Source organism: Podarcis pityusensis (genome assembly GCF_964106645.2).
Source record: "Podarcis pityusensis genome assembly, chromosome: 13".
In the NCBI taxonomy this organism is placed as follows: domain Eukaryota; kingdom Metazoa; phylum Chordata; class Lepidosauria; order Squamata; family Lacertidae; genus Podarcis; species Podarcis pityusensis.
The window spans coordinates 53270423-53289642 of record NC_138038.1 but is presented as its reverse complement, the minus strand read 5'-3'; the positions used below and the strand labels follow the sequence as shown (position 1 = coordinate 53289642).

The following is a 19220-nucleotide window of genomic DNA, read 5'->3' as shown; positions in this document are numbered from 1 at the left end:
ATGATTCTATGAAAATCTGGTAACATAGTATTGATCCAGCTAGCCTGCAATTCCATGAAAGCCAGAGAAATAAATACAGTATTAGCCATTTAAATTTTGTGAGGGGGAAAAACTGACTCTGTGGTTTCAGAACAAGCAGGAGCTTGTTTTTATAGCTGGTGTGTCTGGGAGTTATGATGTGAAATGTGTTTTCTCTCACACTTTTCTTTTTTAACCACATGTGTCGGTCCCATCTTTCAACAGCATATTTGGATTTGCTTAAAAGAGACTTCTATCCATTCATTGCGATCATAAATGTGGGGTTGTGTTTATTTCCTTCTCTGATTACACAACTCTCAAGAAAGTGGGATTGAGAGTTCAGTATATTTTTTTATAGAGCTAGAATTTCATCACAGCCCTGCCACCCAAACCCTCAAATCTTGATAATCTAAAATCTTGAGCTCTTTAGCCAACTATTTTATAAGGATCTAAAAACGACTGTCTGAAGAAAGCCGCAATCCAACACCAAGTTATCCGATGCCTTTAAATCCATTCAATTAAATGGGTTTAATGAATGGTTGTTAAAGATAGAGTTCTAATGCACGCTTACTTGAGAGTAAACCTCACTGAACAACAGGGCTTTGCTTCCCTATAGGATTGTACAGCAGGTTTTAACAAGGATGTTGGGTGGTTTTGGGCCGCAACTTGGGCACCCAAAAAACTCTTAAATATACTAGGTAGGATTCAGGTAAAATTAAGCACATTCAGATATGAAGAGTGTCTCCAGGGGAGAGATGATCTGCCCACAGACGTGCATGGCTTGATGGAGATTGTAAATAAGCCCCTTCTAAAAACTCCAAGGAAACTTTAACTGTTGGAGGATGTGGCAGTGCTGGCCGTATCTATAGGGATCATCTTCTCCCCTAGGAATCTACCCATTCCAACTTAGATCTGCTTGGATCCCTGCTCCTCACCCGCCATCTTTGAAGATTAGGCATGTGGTGGTTACCAGGCAGAAGCTGCCTTCTCCTCTTATATTATCAGTACAACTGTTTTACCACCATTTTATTCTATTTTAAATTACGGTATATTTTACTGGTATTTGCTGCTAGATCTCCCTGTTTTAGACAATTGCTGGTTTTTAAGGATGTTTACTTGTGTTTGTTTTTTGGTTTTTTTAATTGTCCATAAGCACTTTTTTCTCTTTTGGCAATAAGCTGGGATGAAGTAACCTGAAATAAATACATTTTTCCCCCAGTGGGAGAGGTTGAAGCATGAGCTGAAGGGATGCAAGAAAATAAACGGAAATGGGAAAAGTGTGAATGTCGGCAGGATTGTACTCACAAAGGATAAACCTAAATTATTTTCTAAGACACCATTTTGCTGCCTTTGAGCCAAATTTTGATGCCCTTTTTCGCATACTACACAAGATAACATCAAATTTCTCATAGAATCATGTAGATAGATAGATCCATTGGATCCCTTTTTAAACTGGCAAGTGAGTTTAAGGCTCAAAACACATAAAGCTTCTGGTAGGCAACGTTCAGTTTTGAAGTAAACATTAATTATTCCAACTGAGTATAAAAGCCCCTTTCTGAAAGGCTCTGTTTTGATATCTGCAGCACTGGTAATTATTACTATTTCTGCTGCCTATCGCCACTATTATTTTCGGCTCACACGAAGCACCCAGGAGCCGCTGAGGAGAATTTCATGAGGTAAAATAAACCTCATTTATTGCTTGTTGTGCTTTATAATGATGATGTCAAAATCTGGGGGCCATCAGATGTCAAGGAAATAAACAGCTATCTGACTTTTAGAAGACATCGGAAGGCAGCCCTGTTTAGGGAAGCTTTTAATGTTTAATAGGTTATTGTATTTTGGTGTTTTGTTGGAAATCACCCAGAGTGGCTGGGGAAACCCAGCCAGATGGGCACGGTATAAATAATAAAAATTATTATTATTAATGTTAGATGCTGTTTTTAATATTTTGCTGGGAGCTGCCCAGAGTGGCTGGGGAAACCCAGCCAGATGGGCAGGGTATAAATAATAAGTTATCATTATTAGTGGATGCTGAGGTGCTGCCTTTTTCCTCACATATACCTATCAGAAAAAGGCGCTCTCCTCTCCTCAGCGAGGTATTTTATTCTAAAACCCCCGCAAAATGAGTCTTCTTATATGTAATCAGAGGCCTTTGGTTGCTGCTTTTCCCCCCCTTTGACTCAAACTGTAGCGCTTTTCTTCCCTTTGAATTACCTCACCAGAAACTGACTGAGGGGAAGCGCTTAAGATTTTTCAGGTTAGAATTTTGCCGCCTTTTCCTTCCCGCCCCTTCCCCTCCCCCCCCCCAACGCCTCCCCGGTCGCTCTCGCGCATGCGCCGAAACAAAAACAAAAAAACCCCTCCGCGGCGCGCACGCGCACAGGCACGCGCCTCACCCTAACCAACCCTCGCTCCAGCGAGCGGGGCGCGAGGAGGGGGGAAAGGAAGCCGAACTGCGCACGCGCCGCAGCCCAATCCGGGTCACGTCGCTGGGAGAAGTTGGAAATGCGGTGATGCGAAGGGAGGACTCGGCTCGCCCTCAAGGAACACATCGGGTCTTCGCGCATGCTCAGATTCGTCGGGGCCGGGCGGAAAGAGCCTGGCGACACCATCCATCGCGCATGCGCAGTGGGAGGTGCTGCTGAAAATAAACCCACGTTGCTTTGCTCTCCTTCCTGCAGCGAAGACTTTTTTTTTCATTTCTGTGCCATTTATTTATTTATTGCATTGAGCAATAAATAAGGAGTTTAAGGGGGCATGTACATGGTGCCCCCCCCATTTTGTCCCTGACAACAGCCCTGTGAGGTAGGCAGGCTCATAGTGAGGCCGCCCCAGTGAACTTAATGGGGATTTATTATTATTATTATTATTATTATTAATTATTATTATTTGAACTCAGGCCTCTTCCAGGTCAGAAGGCAACCAGGGTAACCGCTGCAGCACCACTGGCTTACTTGGGAGTATTAATAATAATAATAAATTTTATTTATACCCCGCCCTCCCCAGCCAAGGCCGGGCTCAGGGCAGCTAACACCGAGTATAAAAACAATTGATTAAAATACAACTTAAAAACAGAATTAAAATGCAGCCTCGTTTCAGTAGAATCTCAAATCAAAAAATTTAGGGGATGAAAACATCAAATCTTCACCAAGGCCAACTATTCAGACTGGATTATTATTATTATTTGAACCCAGGCCTCTTCCAGGTCAGAAGGCAACCAGGGTAACTGCTGTAACACCACTGGCTTACTTGGGAGTAATAACAACAACAACAATAATAATAATTTTTATTTATTCCCCGCCCTCCCCAGCCAAGACCGGGGCAGCTAACACCAAGTATAAAAACAATTGATTAAAATACAACTTAAAAGCAAAATTAAAACACAGCATTAAAATGCAGCCTCATTTCAGTAGAAACTCAAATCAAAAACTTTTGGGGGGATGAAATTGACACGTCTTCACCAAGGCCAACTATCCAGACTGGTCCTATGTGGGCCAGAAAAAAGCCAGGGAAGTCCCCAAATAGGAGTTCCATCACAGAAGGAAAAAGGAAAGAGAGGGAGGGGATCAAGTTGATTCCAAGCCAAAGGCCAGGCGGAACAACTCTGTCTTACAGGGCCTGCGGAAAGAAATCAGATCCTGAGTAAAGCTCCCTGGACTTCAGTAAGACTTCCTGATTGCTGAGTGAAGATGCACTGTTGGGTTTTCCCATTGGGGGAAAGGCTAAGAAGCAGCAGAAGACGGCTTGGTTTCCATACACCCTCAAAGAAACCTTCTATACACAGCCCTTCCTGTAGTGTCTTTTAACTCTGGTTTGTATCACAGCGTCATGGAAACAGGATGGCTCATTTGCTTATTTCGAAAACGGGTGCCCTGCACCTTCAGCGTCCTTGCTCCAAGGTTGGCAAACAAGATTTTGTTTTCAATTACGAATTAACCTGCTTTTTTCATTGTAAAGAGAGGCTTTCAGTTATTTGAAATGTGGAGTTGGAAGGGGCTGTGAGGATCATCAACCTCTGGCAACGCAGGAATCTTTTGCCCAAACTGGGGCTCAAACCCACAACCCTGAGATTAAGACTCTAATGCTCTCCCAAGTGAATTATGACAGGCCTTTTTTAAAGCAGCCTAAAGTCACTGTGAGAGTCAAGTGTAGTCAGACTAGGACTTGGATGAGGAGTGGGAGTGTTTCCGTGCGCTGCTCTGGTTCGCCAGAAGCGGATTAGTCCTGCTGGCCACATGACCCGGAAGCTGGACGCCGGCTCCCTCGGCCAGTAAAGCGAGATGAGCGCCGCAACCCCAGAGTCGGCCACAACTGGACATAATGGTCAGGGGTCCCTTTACCTTTTTCCAACTCAATGATTCTGTGAGAATATCAATATACTGGGCATTGACAGAAGGGTGGCAAAGTTGGAGAGGGGTGCTGAAGACCAAATCCTAAGGCTGCCTAGCCTACTGAAGAGGCGAACGGATGCGAACACAATCTTCAGATATACGCCAACAGCACTGAGCTAGCTGTACGGGTGGCCTGACTTGAGACGGCCTCCTAGCCTAAATTTGATTCCCCGCCGCTCCAGAGGGTCAGATCCAAAGCAAGGGGCTGAAATGAGAAGGGGGGGAATTCGTGCTACGAAGAAGCACAGACTGAGCGAGCTGCTCCAACTGCAGAACAGGTTTCCTCAGGAGGAGGAGGTGAACGACTCTCTCTCTCTCTCTCTCTTCCCATACAGCAGTTATAGGTAAACTCTACCCTCCAGATGTTTTGGCACTACAACTCCCATCATCCCTAGCTAACAGGACCAGTGGTCAGGGATGATGGGAGTTGTAGTCCCAAAACATCTGGAGGGATGAGTTTGCCTATGCCTGCCATACAGGGTTTCAAGCAGAGGGCTGGGCAGCCTCCGAACACGTGTGTTTGCAGGAGGGTGGACTAGATTGGCCTTGGCTCCCCCCTGATGGGAGTTGCAGTCTAGCAACTAGGTCCCATCACCTCCTGGCAAATAGAAGGGGAAGAAATGGAGGCAGTGAGAGATTTTACTTTCTTGGGCTCCATGATCACTGCAGATGGTGACAGCAGCCACGAAATTAAAAGACGCCTGCTTCTTGGGAGAAAAGCAATGACAAACCTAGACAGCATCTTAAAAAGCAGAAACATCACCTTGCCAACAAAGGTCCGTATAGTTAAAGCTCTGGTTTTCCCAGTCGTGATGTATGGAAGTGAGAGCTGGACCATAAAGAAGGCTGATCGCCGAAGAATGGATGCTTTTGAATTCTGGTGCTGGAGGAGACTCTTGAGAGTCCCATGGACTGCAAGAAGATCAAACCTCTCCATTCTGAAGGAAATCAGCCCTGAGTGCTCACTGGAAGGACAGATCCTGAAGCTGAGGCTCCAAGACTTTGGCCACCTCATGAGAAGAGAAGACTCCCTGGAAAAGACCCTGATGTTGGGAAAGATGGAGGGCACAAGGAGAAGGGGACGACGGAGGACGAGATGGTGGGACAGTGTTCTCGAAGTGACCAGCATGAGTTTGACCAAACTGCAGGAGTGCCTGGTGTGCTCTGGTCCAGGGGGTCACGAAGAGGCGGACACGACTAAACGACTCAGCAACAACTATGTGATATTTGAGGGACTTCCCTTTCACCTCTACAATTCTGTGTAACAGGTGATGTGAAAGGGATCTTTCTCTGCCTGAGGCCCTGGAGTGCTGTTGCTGCTGCCAGTCAGTGCTTGGCAATACCGAGCCAGCGCAATCAACAGAGTCGGAAGGGATCCCCAAAGGCCATCTAGTCCAACCCCCTTCGGTGCAGGAATCGCAGCGAAAGGAGGCGGCTTCCTACTCCTCCGCCAAGATTGCCAAGGCCCGTCGACAACACTCCCGTGAAGTCACTAAGGCAAAAGGCTCAGGAGCGCGTGCAGCACCGTTCCCACGTTCGCGGCTCTCCACGAAAGATAAAAGGAGCTCGTGGAGGGGGCATATGCCTCTGCGCATGCGCGAAAGCCTCAGCCTCCGAGCCCAAACTACAGGTCCCAGGGGGCTTTGCGCGCGGCGGGGGCCTAGGGAAGCGAGGCCACGTGACCCTTGACAACTGTCCATATTGGGAGCCTTAAAAAAAACCCAAAACAACGTTCTTTGCTTGCGTTTGTGTGGAGTTTCATTATACACAAAGGCGAAAGGCGCTGACACTCCGCAGCGCCTTTCCCCTCAGACTGAAGAGGAGTCTGTCCGTAGCGCTTGGCAAGAGCCAATGTTTCTGAGGGGAAAGATCCGGGAGCTTGGTTAGGTGACTAAATCAATGCCTGGAAAAAACACTGATTAGATTTTGGGGGCATATTTTTCGCAGCTGTCAGCGCTCGCCCTGCGCGGAGAACTTTTTTATTAATAATATCTGTCAGGAATATTATGTGCCTAGGTTGGTCGTTTCTTTTTCTGGCTTTGGAACCTGACGTAACGCTGCCGCAGGCGCTTGAGCAGGACCGCCCCGTGCAAACGAGGACCCTCACCCACACTCGGGAGAAAAATTAGCTTGGAGTGTTGCGCCTTGATTGGCCGCAGGTGCTCCGGCCTTGCTTCCTCATTGGCTCACAGGGAAACGAAAAGGCGGGAGGAAGGCGGGGGGCCGCGGCTCCTCGAGAGCCCTGTGGCCCAGCCGCCGATTGGCCGAGAATCCACGCGGGCGGTGACAGCTCCGAGCGCCGATTGGCCCTTTCTGCGGGGAGGGGGCGTGCCCTCGGGCGGACCCGCCCTCCGCGCATATAAACCCCGAGCGCAGGGGGAGCTGGCCATCGCAGGAAAGCAGCGGGCGCGGAGCGCTCTCCCTCTGGCTAGCTGCGGAGCTGCGCATGCGCTAGGGACTTTGGGGCGGAGCGGACACGGAGAGAGAGAGATGAGTCTGTTGGTGCGCGCCGGGACCTGAAATTCCGGGGGAACTGCGCACGCGCGCCGGGCCTGCGCACGAGCGGCGAGCTCGACGGCGCAGGCGTAGGAGGGGCTCTCGCGGGGCGGGAGGAGGAGCCTCGGCAGCCTCGAGCTCAGTGTGCGGCGGGAGGCGGACGAGGAAGGAGCTCCCGGCCCGTTAACCCTTTCCCCGCCGCCGGTGCCGCCTCCTCCGCCTCCGCCCCATGCAAGGCATGATCGAGATGGCGGCGGACAAGGAGACCTTCTTAGTGCCGGCCCCGCCGCCGCCCCTCCTCAAGCCCCCGCCCAGAGGAGGAGGGGGCGGGGCCGGAGGGGGGGACGTCCCCCTGGTGCAGCTGCGTCAGGGGGCCGCCCCGGCGGAGCTGCCCCAGGAGGACGCCCAGGCCCAGCCAGCAGCAGCAGGAGCAGGAGGAGGAGTTGCTCATAGGGGCCCCTCCTCTGCCAGGGTGAACCAGGGGCCCCAGGACCCTCACCCCCCCGCCCAGCGCAGACCCCCAGCCAAAGGAGGGGGTCCCTTCGCAGCAGCAGCCTCCGAGGAAGGGGAAGACAGCGTCTCCGAGCTGCAGCGGCCCCGCAACGGCTTCCAGCCCCCGCCCCACCACCAGCCCCGGGCCCCCGGCGGGGGCAAGAGGCGCAGCAGCTGCAACGCCGGCGGAGGCTTCAAGCACCCGGCCTTCAAGCGCCGGCGGCGCGTCAACTCCGAGTGCGACCCGGTGCTGCCCTCCGAGTTCCTGCTGGGGGGCAACATCTTCGACCCCCTCAACCTCAACAGCCTCCTGGACGAAGACGTCAACCAGGCGGTCAACGCCGAGACCCCCAAGTCCTCGCCGCTGCCCGCCAAGGGACGGGACCCCGTGGAGATCCTCATCCCCAAGGACATCACCGACCCGCTGAGCCTCAACAACGCCCAGGAGGACCCCCCGGTGCTGGCGTCGCCCGTCAAGCCTGGGCGGAAGCGGCACCGGCACCGGGGGGCGCAGAGGGGGACGGCCGGGCTGGAAGGAAGCGGCGGCAAACCCCCGCTGCCCGCCTCGTGCAAAGCGTGCCAGAAGACGTGTAACGGGGCCACGCCGCAGCCCTACGAACTCAACACGGCCATCAACTGCCGGGACGAGGTGGTGTCGCCCCTGCTGCCGGCCGCAGGGGAGGCTCAGCCTGGGCAGCAGGCCTCTGGGGGCGCCACACCGTCGGGCACTTCTGTGGCCTCCTGGACGGCCGGGGGCAGCAGCAGCAGCCGCCACCACCGCAAGCGGCGCAGGACTAGTAGCAAGTCAGAGGGAGGAGGAGGAGGCCGGCATCCGGGGGCCTCCACGTCCGGCGAGCAGCCCTGCCGAAGCAGCCCGGACCGGGGGCACAGCGTGCCGAGGGGCCGCCACCCTGCGGCTGCTTCTGGCCAGTCGGTCCGGCGCCAGCCGCCGCGCCACAAGTTCCAGTACGGCAACTACTGCAAGTACTACGGCTACCGCAACCCCAACTGCGAAGACCCGCGCCTGCGGGTGATGAAACCCGAGTGGTTCCAGGGCAAGGAGGTTCTGGACGTGGGCTGCAACGTGGGGCACCTCACCTTGAGCGTGGCCAAGAAGTGGGGGCCCGCCAGAATAGTGGGGGTGGACATTGACGGCGCCCTCATCCACTCGGCCCGCCAGAACATCCGGCACTACCTTTCGGAGGAGATGCAGGAGCAGCAGCAGCGGGACCACGATGGTGGTGGCACCAACAGCGAAGGGGCCAGGCGTGCCAAGAAAACCTTCCCGGCCTCCCTCATGGCCAGCCGAGGGCCCATCGCTGCACCAAGGGTACCCCAGGACGGGGTGGACGCCACGGTCTTCCCCAACAACGTGTTTTTCGTCAAGGTAAGGCGAGAGAGGAGACCTCCAAAATTATGATTTCTCAGCTTGTAGAAGCTCTAGGGAAGATGTCTGAAAACCTGGCTTTTTCAGCTCTGACTTTTAAGGTGCAACTTTAAAATACGCCAGTTTAAAGTTGATTTGGCACCAGTTGCCTTGTCACAGTTCCTTTTCCCAACATTCCTTAGAACTGCCATTTCCCAGCATTCCTCAGTGCAAGGGGTGGTAGGCTTAGAATTCTAGAATTGTGGGCTTTGAAGATTTCACCAGGGGTCATCTAGCCCAACCCCCTGCAAGACAGCGGGGGGGGCAGATTCGGGGGGGGGGTTCCACATGGCAGTTACTTTCCTACATGTGCAGGCATGCCGTGAAGGAATAAGGATGGGGAGGAGGCGGCAACATCCCGTCCTGTTCTACCAAGGCCACCTCTCGGAAGGGAGGAGCCAATGAGGCTTTTTCTTCTTACTGGGCGACCTCGGCAGAGTGACATGATTGGCCCAATTGGGGTGGGAGGATTAGGAGGCAACTTCCTGTCCAGGAGGAGGGGGAGTGGGCAAGATTGGACCAAGGTCTCCAGGCATCTGGCTTAGCTGTTTGGGAACAGCAGAAAGGCTTTTCCTGGGGAAAGCCACAAGGCCCCACACAAAGAACTGGGCCTTTGGGAGGATTTGGGGCAAGGCAGGTGAGACCCAATACCCATGTGCTTCTTCCTTCCAAGGAGTGAATGTGGGGGTGTAGAACGTCCCCCCCCCCTCGGTTAATTGGATCGTTAAGAACAATCACTGTTTGAGCCTGCAATAAATCCAGTTGCCAGATCAGCTTCCATAGCACAGATCATCCTCTGAATTCTGGTTGCTCAAGGCCGCAGGAGGGGAAAGAGAGCTCTTGCGCTTGAATTCCGCTTTCGGGCTTCTTGTAATCATCTAATTGGCCCCTGTGAAAACAAGGTGGATGGGCCACTGGCTTGATCCAACAGGCTGTTCTTGCGTTCATGCCCAGTGCAGTTTGGCGATTTAGTTCCCTTTCCCCTCTCTGTTGCTGATGGTGGCTTGCGATTTCCAGCGGCTGACATTCAGACGCATTGCTGCCTCTGACTGTGGACAATTGTGACAAGTAGCCATCAATAATAATAATAATAATAATAATAAATTTTATTTATATCCCGCCCTCCCCAGCCGAAGCCGGGCTCAGAGCGGCTAACAACACTAAAACGATAAAACATTCTAAAATCATTTCATTATAAAATTAATTCCAATCAAATTAATGGCAACCATTGGGCTAGATGTTCTGTGAAGATTGCCAGAGGAGGGAGTTAGGCTGTGCCCTGGCTAAAGGCCTGGTGGAACAGCTCTGTCTTGGAGGCCCTGCAGAAAGATGTCAAGTCCCGCAGGGCCCTGGTCTCTTGTGGCAGAGTGTTCCACCAGATTGGAGCCACAGCCGAAAAAGCCCTGGCTCTGGTGGAGGCCAGCCTAACCTCTCTGTGGCCTGGGACCTTCAAGATGTTTTTGTTTGAAGACCGTAAGTTCCTCTGTGGGACATATCAGGAGAGGCGGTCCCGTAGGTACGAGGGTCCTAGGCCGTCTAGGGCCTAGCCCTCTCCTCCATGAATTTGCCTAGTTCTCTTCTAATGCCATCCAGGCTGGTGGCCATGTGGGAGGGAGTTCCGCAGTTTAACTTCAGTTCCTTGACTGGACCTGTTTGCTTAATGTTTCTCCAGGGATGGAGATGGTAGGGAAAAGGATGTCCTGACAATTGCTTGGGTTTTGTTTTTTTGCGGGGGGGGGGGTGCCTCCTTGTTACTCTTTTAAGTTTGTCCCATTGAGCGGGCAATGGGACTTCCCGGGGAGGAAGGGAGCCCACGGTCGCCCCTTGGCACCTCCGCTTGCAGGATCTTGGGCAGCTACAGCAGAGACACCCTTTACCCGGAGCCAGGCGGCGCTGGGTGGAACAGGCCACAAATCACGTGCGTCTTAATGGCTTCTCCTTCTGTGTAAAGCGTTGGCATGACAGGGCCCCCTGGTGCCTGGCGGCAGCCATGTGGGAGAAAATGTACAGAGAGGAGGATCCTTGGTTGCGTTGGCAGCGGAGTTGCAGTCAAGTTGAGGCCAGGATGGCCTTCCTGCAGAAATTGGAAGGACGCTCTGCAGGAGGAGGAAAGGGAGAGCTCAGCTGAAATCTTGCCCAGGCACCTTGTTCATAAAGAAACCCTCCCCTGTGCTGTTGTGACTGCAGCCTGCCCTCAGCCTTTGATGCGCTGGGCTCAAAGGGGAGATCAAGTGTCGTCCCCGCCTCATCTGGCCTAACAACAAGCCCAATTCCCCCTGAGCAAGGAGCTCTGTTGGAGCTGAGCAGCCCTCTGCCACATAGGTGGGCGGGCAGGATCTCTTGGCTGTCTCCTTCTGCAGCCAAGCTGCTGATTAGCTCTGCCCACTGGAAAGCTATACAGAGGTTGATTGGGGCTGGCTGGCTTCCCACCCACCCGACAGGTCCAGCGAGGGTGACGTGTGAAAGAGACACTTTCAACCCTGGAAAGCAGAGAGTGTGTGTGTGTGTGTGTGTGTGTGTGTGAAGTGGTCAGAGTTTGGGGCCTTTGCAACTCTGGAAAAAATACTTCATGCTGCGCCTTTGCCAACAGGTGCTGCCTCTGATTACAGTGGTACCTCGGGTTACGGACGCTTCAGGTTACAGACTCCGCTAACCGAGAAATAGTACCTTGGGTTAAGAACTTTGCTTCAGGATGAGAACAGAAATTGCACTGCAACGGGAGGCCCCATTAGCTAAAGTGGTACCTCGGGTTAACAGGGAGGTATGAGGAAGTCCAGAAAATAAGTAATTTAAAATTGGAAATGGAAAAGAGAGTTTGTTTTTAATTGTTATGCTTTGTGTTTTTTATTGTTGAGTTTTGTACTGTTTTTCGTGTGTGTTTTTTTTTCTTTTCTTTTCTTATGTTGTTTAAAACTTTAATAAAAAATTATAAAAAAAAAACAAAACAGTTTCAGGTTAACCCAGACCTCCAGAACAAATTAAGTTCTTAACCCGAGGTACCACCATATTATTATTATTATTATTATTATTATTATTATTATTACCATTACCACCAGCACTACTACTACTACTACTACTACTACTATTGTTTATTAAATTTGTATACAGTGGTACTTCAGGTTAAGAACTTAATTCGTTCTGGAGGTCCGTTCTTAACCTGAAACTGTTCTTAACCTGAGGTACCACTTTAGCTAACGGGGCCTCCCACTGCCGCCGTGTCGCCATTTCTGTTCTCACCCTGAAGCAAAGTTCTTAACCCGAGGTAATATTTCTGGGTTAGCGGAGTCTGTAACCTGAAGCGTATGTAACCCAAGGTACCTCTGTACTGCCAAAGATCAGAGGGGCGGTTCACAACATAAAAAGACAAAATGAGAGCACAAAACACTATAAAATAAAAACAATCCAATAAACTCCCCCCAAACGTTTGTGATTAAAACCTAGCTGTGTTCCTGGCCCTCTTCCCTGTCCCAGCAGGAGCAGAAGAGTGGACTTGCCTAGACAATATTCACCCCTCTCTCTCTGGGTGAGGTTGCCCCTCTCGCTGCCAGGGCTAGTTCCAGAGCTATCTAGCCAAGGTGTTGGAAGTGGCTTAATTGGCAGACTGGGGCATCTGGTTGGCCACAGTGAGAATAGGATGCTGGACTACAGGGGCCCACTTTGGCCTGAACCACCACATTCTCCTTGTGTTCTTACGGGACTATTGTGTTAGGTTTGTTTGCTTGTTTTGCAGGGGGTGGGGCACAGAATAGCACTTTCTCTCCTGCTACCCATGTTCTGATGCGGGTGGGTTAAACCACTGAGACCAGGGCTTGCCGATCGGAAGGTCAGCGGTTCGAATCCCCACAACGGGGTGAGCTCCCGTTGCTCGGTCCCTGCTCCTGCCAACCTAGCAGTTTGAAAGCACACCAGTGCAAGTAGATAAATAGGTACCACTCCGGCGGGAAGGTGAATGGTGTTTCCATGCGCTGCTCTGGTTCGCCAGAAGTGGCTCAGTCCTGCTGGCCACATGACCCGGAAGCTGCATGCCGGCTCCCTCGTCCAGTAAAGCGAGATGAGTGCCGCAACATCAGAGTCGGCCACGACTGGACCTAATGGTCAGGGGTCCCTTTACCTTTACCCATGTTCTGGAGTCTGGTTTTTTGCTCAGCTGAGGGGAGACTGTGGCCTTGCTACACTTTTCCTGTTTGGAGAGCCTGCCTTAGACTTTCAACATGTGCAGTGGAGATTGTGCAAGGAGACCGGCTCTCTTATTTTTATTCATTTTGGTGAGGGATGGGGCAGTTGGCATTTGGACTGCGCTGGGGAGAGGGCGCCAACGTGGGCCGCCCTTTGGGCAGCAGAATGTGCATCTAGCGGGTTAGTCTTCAGCTGGCCTTCTCTAATGGATCTCCCTCCCTACTTTTTCTCTTCCACATTCCCCCTTGCAGGGCAACTACGTGCTGGAGCAGGACGAGCTGCTGGAGGCCCAGAAGCCCGAGTACGACGTGATCCTGTGCCTCAGCCTCACCAAGTGGGTGCACCTCAACTGGGGCGACGAGGGCCTCAAGCGCCTCTTCAAGCGGTTCTACCGCCACCTGCACCCGGGCGGAATCCTGATCCTCGAACCCCAGGCCTGGTCCTCCTACGGCAAGAGGAAGAACCTGACGGTGAGCCCAGAGGTTTGAAGCTGGGCTGGGGGGGGGGGCGGAGAGCTTGGCTTCCTCTGCCTCCTCATCTCTTGTACAGCCATGTTGTTGTTTAGTCGTGTCCGCCTCTTCGTGACCCCCTGGACCAGAGCACACCAGGCCCTCCTGTCTTCCACTGCCTCCTGCAGTTTGGTCAAACTCATGCTGGTAGCTTCGAGAACACTGTCCCACCATCTCGTCCTCTGTCGTCCCCTTCTCCTTGCGCCCTCCATCTTTCCCAACATCAGGGTCTTTTCCAGGGAGTCTTCTCTTCTCATGAGGTGGCCAAAGTGCTGGAGCCTCAGCTTCAGGATCTGTCCTTCCAGTGAGCACTCAGGGCTGATTTCCTTCAGAATGGAGAGGTTGGATCTTCTTGCAGTCCATGGGACTCTCAAGAGTCTCCTCCAGCACCAGAATTCAAAAGCATCCATTCTTTGGCGATCAGCCTTCTTTGTGGTCCAGCTCTCACTTCCGTACATCACTACTGGGAAAACCAGAGCTTTAACTATACAGCCATACCTCGTGTTAAATGTGCTTCAGGTTGAGCGCTTTCGGGTTGCGCTCCGCGGCAACCCGGAAGTAACGGAGCTCATTACTTCTGGGTTTTGCTGCTTACGCATGTGCAGACAGTCAAAATGACGTCACACGCGAAAGCTGAGAATCACCAGGCGCGCAGTCACGGGTTGCATTCGCTTCTGGGTGCAAACGGGGCTCTGGAACGGATCCTGTTTGTATCCAGAGGTACCACTGTATGTGGCATAACCCACCCAGACCTGTGGGATATAAATAACAACAAAAATTAATTATTATTGTAGGCAGGTGGCTTAGTGTGGCCAGTTCCTAGTGGGGCAGTCGGGCATTGCTGCCCTCCTTGAGATACAGGCCTGTCTGCCATGTGGCCCAGGGAAATCGCAGCAGCATTGGGTGCAGGTGGCACAGTAGATCTGTGCGTCTGGCTGTTAACCAGAAGGTTGGTGGTTCGAGCCCACCCAGGGATGGCTGCGGGCAGGATTCTGCAGTGCAAAGGGGCTGGCCGAGATGACCCTCCGGATCCCTTCCAATTCTACAATTTTGGGACTCTTGAGTCCTGAAATTGCAAGCGACCTTTGAGGGCCATCCACACCTACCTCCTGCAATGCAGGAATCGCAGCTAAAGGATCCTTGGCAGGCAGCCCCCCTGCCCCAACCCCTGCTTAAAAACCTACGAAGGAGAGCGCGCCATCTACCGAGGGCATCATCATCATTTTTAATTTGTATACCGCCTTTCTATCTTACAATACTCAAGGCGGTTTACAAGCCGAAGAAAGAAAAAATGTACATCTTATAACGATCTGATGCAATACAAAAATGTGATAATAAAACATAACTTTAAAATAGGCAACCTCCATCAAAAGAGTAACATTCAACGATCATTAGAATAGTATAAAATAATAATATCAGCATATAAAAGTTAAACAGAAACCCACCCAACAGTTACAATAATATCTAAACTATAATCAATAAAACAACGGCAAGCCACAGTACATAAAACAATACAATACACATTGAGAAGCAGAGACTAGGGCAAGGCAGGTGGAAGGAGGCCTTGCCTGATGGAGTCTCTCCCCTCGCAGTTCTTCCTCCAGGAACAGTTCCCAGGAAGTTCTTCCTGCTGTTTAGGCAGAACCTCCTTTCCCGTCCTTCGGGTCTGTTGCTTTGGGTCCCCCACCCCTTCCAGGGCAACAGAAAGCAAGCTCGCTGCACCGTCCACGTGATGGCCCTTCAGATATCTGAAGATGGCTCTCGCATCACCATATCGCTCCTACCCGGAAGGCCTTGCTGCAGTTCAGCAGCCCAGGCCGAAACCGCCAGCCTTGCCTGTTCGAGGATGCCAGAGAGAAATAAAGATAGCAGGGAGGAGAGAGGCAGAGGTGGGCTCAAGGGAGCAGCCAACTTGGGGGGGGGGGGGGGGTTGATCACGGTGCCCAACAGGCAGAGGTCACTAAGCTTAACCACGAGCCATTTGCCCCTGGGCCAAGCGACCAGGTGAGATTGACGTGGCACAATCCCTTCCTGCTGCTAAGTTCCTCTTCTCCGCTCTAATTTTTGGCATCCTTGTGGGAGGACGTGGTCAGGATCCAAAACAGGAGCAAGGAAGCAACTTTGGACTTTCTGCATCCACGCCTCTGCCCCTCCCTCATGCGAAACGAGGGATGCCAGGGTCTGCTATGTCATCCCAAACGTGTTCAGAGCCAGTTGTGTTTTCTGTTTGGGTCAAGGGCCAGAGCACTCTGCACATGCTCGGGGCTGTTAACGGAGAAATCTGAGGGCTCCCTTGGACAAAAAACAAGGACACCAGCCAGGAATAGCAGAGCAAAACAGCAGCCAGTAGGCTTGGTCTTGACTGAAGACTGTCGCCACAGGACTCCCACCTGCCACCAGGTGAAGCAAGAGGGAAGCCCCGAACAAAAGAGAACCCAAACTTTTATTAGCTGCTAATCCTCATGTTACCCCCCTCCCCAAACTACATCACAGTTATATCATGAAAGGGGAGGTCTGGCGGCAGTAATCTGAGCATCCTGGACCCTGCCCCATGGTTCTCCTTGCCCTCCACCAAACACCCATCAAGTGTAACAAAAAATATATCTACATTTCCCTGTTTTCCAGCCAAGTTAATCACACCCTTTTGTCTTCATCTGGGTTTGTTATTTCTGGAATGACCACCTGTCTGGCACTCAGGTATCAGGATGCCAGGAATTATCACTCAGGCAGAGGGGCTGCTGAGCAGCTGAGCTCACAGGTCTATATGAATTTCTGAAGTTTTCCCTGTGAGCCAGCACAGAGATCCATTGATCAGTGAATTCTTACATTTGGTGTTGTGCAGCAAAGGCCCTTTGAATAGATAGGAAGAAACTGCGACGAAGTGTTTTGTGGGGACAAATCACAAAAGTCCCAAAAGTGATTGTGCTGGTTTTGGTAGTGGGCTGCATGTGCATGATATCTGCTGGAGGGGCAACCCCCCCCCAAACCTATACATAAATCCCTGCAACACCACCTACTGCATCATACAGTCGTACGCTGTGGCCGCTGCCGGCACTGATTTCTTCTCCCTCCTTTCCCAGGAAACAATATGCAGGCATTACTACCGGATCAAGCTGAAACCAGACCAGTTCCCCTCTTACCTGACTTCGCCGGAAGTGGGCTTCTGCAGCTACGAATTGGTGGCTACACCAAGGAACACATCGAAAGGTATCAAGCCCCTGAAGTGAACCTCTGGGTGGGAGCAGGAAGAAGGGGAGCCCCACCTCACATGTTTATAAGGCGAGGGTCTAGAGGGGTGAGGTTTGCAGCCTTCAGTTGTGCTGCCCTGAGAACCTCTTAAATCCTGGGCTAGGCTTGACTCTGAGCTGAATTGCAACAGGCCCTGAGAGTTTTCAAAAAGAGAGAGAAATGGAGGGAGGGTCTAGATTGTGAGATTGGACAGAATGGAAGCAGCAGACAACCTGCATTTTGGGGGCGGGGAGGGTAACCACTGGAATACAGTGGTACTTTGGGTTACATACGCTTCAGGTTACATACGCTTCAGGTTACAGACTTCACTAACCCAGAAATAGTGCTTCAGGTTAAGAACTTTGCTTCAGGATGAGAACAGAAATCGTGCTCCGGCAGAGCTCCGGCAGCAGGAGGCCCCGTTAGCTAAAGTGGTGCTTCAGGTAAAGAACAGTTTCAGGTTAAGAACGGACCTCCGGAACGAATTAAGTACTTAACCCGAGGTACCACTCTATTGGGATGCGGGTGGCGCTGTGGATTAAACCACAGAGCCTAGGACTTGCCGATCAAAGTGCAAGTAGATAAATAGGTACCGCTCTGGCGGGAAGGTAAACTGCGTTTCCGTGCGCTGCTCTGGTTCGCCAGAACCGTCTTAGTCATGCTGGGCACATGACCCGGAAGCTGCACGCCAGCTCCCTTGGCCAATAAAGCGAGATGACCGCCACAACCCCAGAGTCGGTCACGACTGGACCTAATGGTCAGGGGTCCCTTTACCTTTACCACTGTATTACCCTGCAAAAAACCCCAGCCCATTATGCCTAGTGGCGATTTGCACAGCCCACTAAGGAAGCGAATGGCGCAGCCGAGTTCAAAATGGTAGCAATTAATTGCACGTCCGTTCAAAGCCCAATTAAAACTTAGTGGGTTCAATTCGACAAAATGGATGAGCGAGCTTCATTCCGTGATGGCAGCTTTCCAAAGTCTTGATAAGCCACTGAGATCTCCAGAGGCCATGGAGTTAATTCCACTGCCCTCCATGTGGGGGCAGCACCACCCCCTTTGGGAAGCACTGCTCTAGAGGCCCCTCTTCCAGGCTTCCTGAGGTTTTTCAAGGGGTGGGGGGCTTCTCAACGCACCCTCTGCCGCCTCCTTAACTCTTCTCCTCTTCCCCGCAGGATTCCAGCGACCCATCTATCTCTTCCACAAGGCCGGCCCTGGCGCCCACTGAGAGCGTCTCTGCCGCTGACGCCTCGCCCCTCCTTTTCGAATCAGCCACTTGCTGGGGCCGGGGGGGGGGCTAACGCGACCCCCCTCACGGATGAATGTTGGACACTTTGCTGGCAGAGGGGAGAGCCTTTCCTCCCGGCCAGGACGGAGCAAGCCAGACTTCAAAGACAGCCAGAGACTGCAGTGGGGCAGCGGAGATTCGCCCTGGAGCAGGACCTTGACTACTGTTATGGGGTGGGGTGGGGGGTTGAGAGGTTATGGGGTGCACTCCAGGGGGGTGGCGTTTGCACCGAGGTGTCGTTTTCTTAGTCCCTGGAGCGGGGAGAGCATGGGCTGCAGCTCCCCCACCCCCAATATGTCGGGTGCTCAGCTCCCTGTCGCTCAAGCCAACAGTTTAGCAACATTTGGGGGGGAAGAGGCAGGGTGGGCAGCTGGGAGACCGGATGGCTGGGAGTTTTAGCACAGCAGAAGAAGTTCTTTCTCTGTCCCTTTTGCCATTTCCTGTTCAAGAGGCGTCCACGTCCCAGCGGGCGCCTTCTGGGCGCTGCTGTGCTACAACTCCCACCAGCACCGCAGCCAGGGAGAGAGAAGAATTCAAAAGCTGGTGCAAAAGGGGGGCATCTGCGGCACCGATCGTCCCTTGATAGCTTCAGGTTGGGTTGGAAGAAGAACAGGGAAACCTAGCCTTTCGTTGCTGCTTCCACCCACCTCCTGCAAAGGGTGTCTTAACATCTGTATTGGGGAGCGGGGGGGGCGCTCCCCTGCCTTGGCCAGCAGCAGATGTTCAAGGCCTCCCCTCTCCCTACTCCAGAGTCCCTGGGGCAACGAGGATTCTGCCCCCACACAGCCAGCAGGAAGACGCATGCCTGGATTGCGGACGTACCCTGCCCATCTTCGTCAAGTCTGATGCCTTGCTCAGCAGAGTGTTGCCTTCAGCGTGTGACGGGGAGACGACTTTTAACAACACCACCACCATCTTGTTTCCCACGAAAAAAACACCACCTTTCTGGGGAACCTTTCTGCCTTTTTGGGGGTGTATCTGAAGGGGACCCCTTCTCTGGAGTTCTTTCTTTAAAAAAAAAAAAGTTGATTCTATATATAAATAAAAGCCTACGGATTATTACCAATCTATGTGTTTTGTGTGCAGGTTGGGCCAAACGCCACATTCGGGGGAAGAGGGTCTGCGCGGTTTTTTAAGAGAGACTCGAGGGCGGCTGTTGGCGTTCAGGCGAAGACACGCCACCCTGTTGATCAATA

General features: G+C 52.2%; 2 protein-coding genes across 5 annotated transcripts in view; one reads left to right on the top strand and one right to left on the bottom strand.

Annotated features, from left to right (window-relative positions):
- Positions 1 to 2438, bottom strand: part of ZCWPW1 (zinc finger CW-type and PWWP domain containing 1) — a 36544-nt gene extending 34106 nt beyond the window's left edge. The window contains exon 1 of one of the 4 annotated variants that reach the window (XM_080979758.1): positions 2415 to 2438. The gene's annotated coding sequence lies outside the window, so the exon portion shown is untranslated. The other 3 variants (XM_080979759.1, XM_080979756.1, XM_080979757.1) reach the window with 3 other exon arrangements.
- A 4347-nt stretch (positions 2439 to 6785) lies between these two features.
- MEPCE (methylphosphate capping enzyme) lies at positions 6786 to 19090 on the top strand. The gene is made up of 4 exons (XM_080979742.1): positions 6786 to 8784; positions 13251 to 13469; positions 16589 to 16715; positions 17912 to 19090. The coding sequence occupies exons 1-4, from the start codon at positions 7135 to 7137 to the stop codon at positions 17962 to 17964; spliced, it is 2049 nt and encodes a 682-aa protein (XP_080835868.1). The 5' UTR covers positions 6786 to 7134; the 3' UTR covers positions 17965 to 19090.
- The last annotated feature ends 130 nt before the right edge of the window (positions 19091 to 19220 follow it).

Bases quoted from the DNA above. Each gene is read 5' to 3' on its own strand.
- MEPCE (XM_080979742.1), top strand. From the start codon at position 7,135: ATGCAAGGCATGATCGAGATGGCGGCGGACAAGGAGACCTTCTTAGTG. The intron at 8,785-13,250 runs GTAAGGCGAGAG...TCCCCCTTGCAG, and splicing joins ACAACGTGTTTTTCGTCAAG to GGCAACTACGTGCTGGAGCA. The intron at 13,470-16,588 runs GTGAGCCCAGAG...CTCCTTTCCCAG, and splicing joins GCAAGAGGAAGAACCTGACG to GAAACAATATGCAGGCATTA.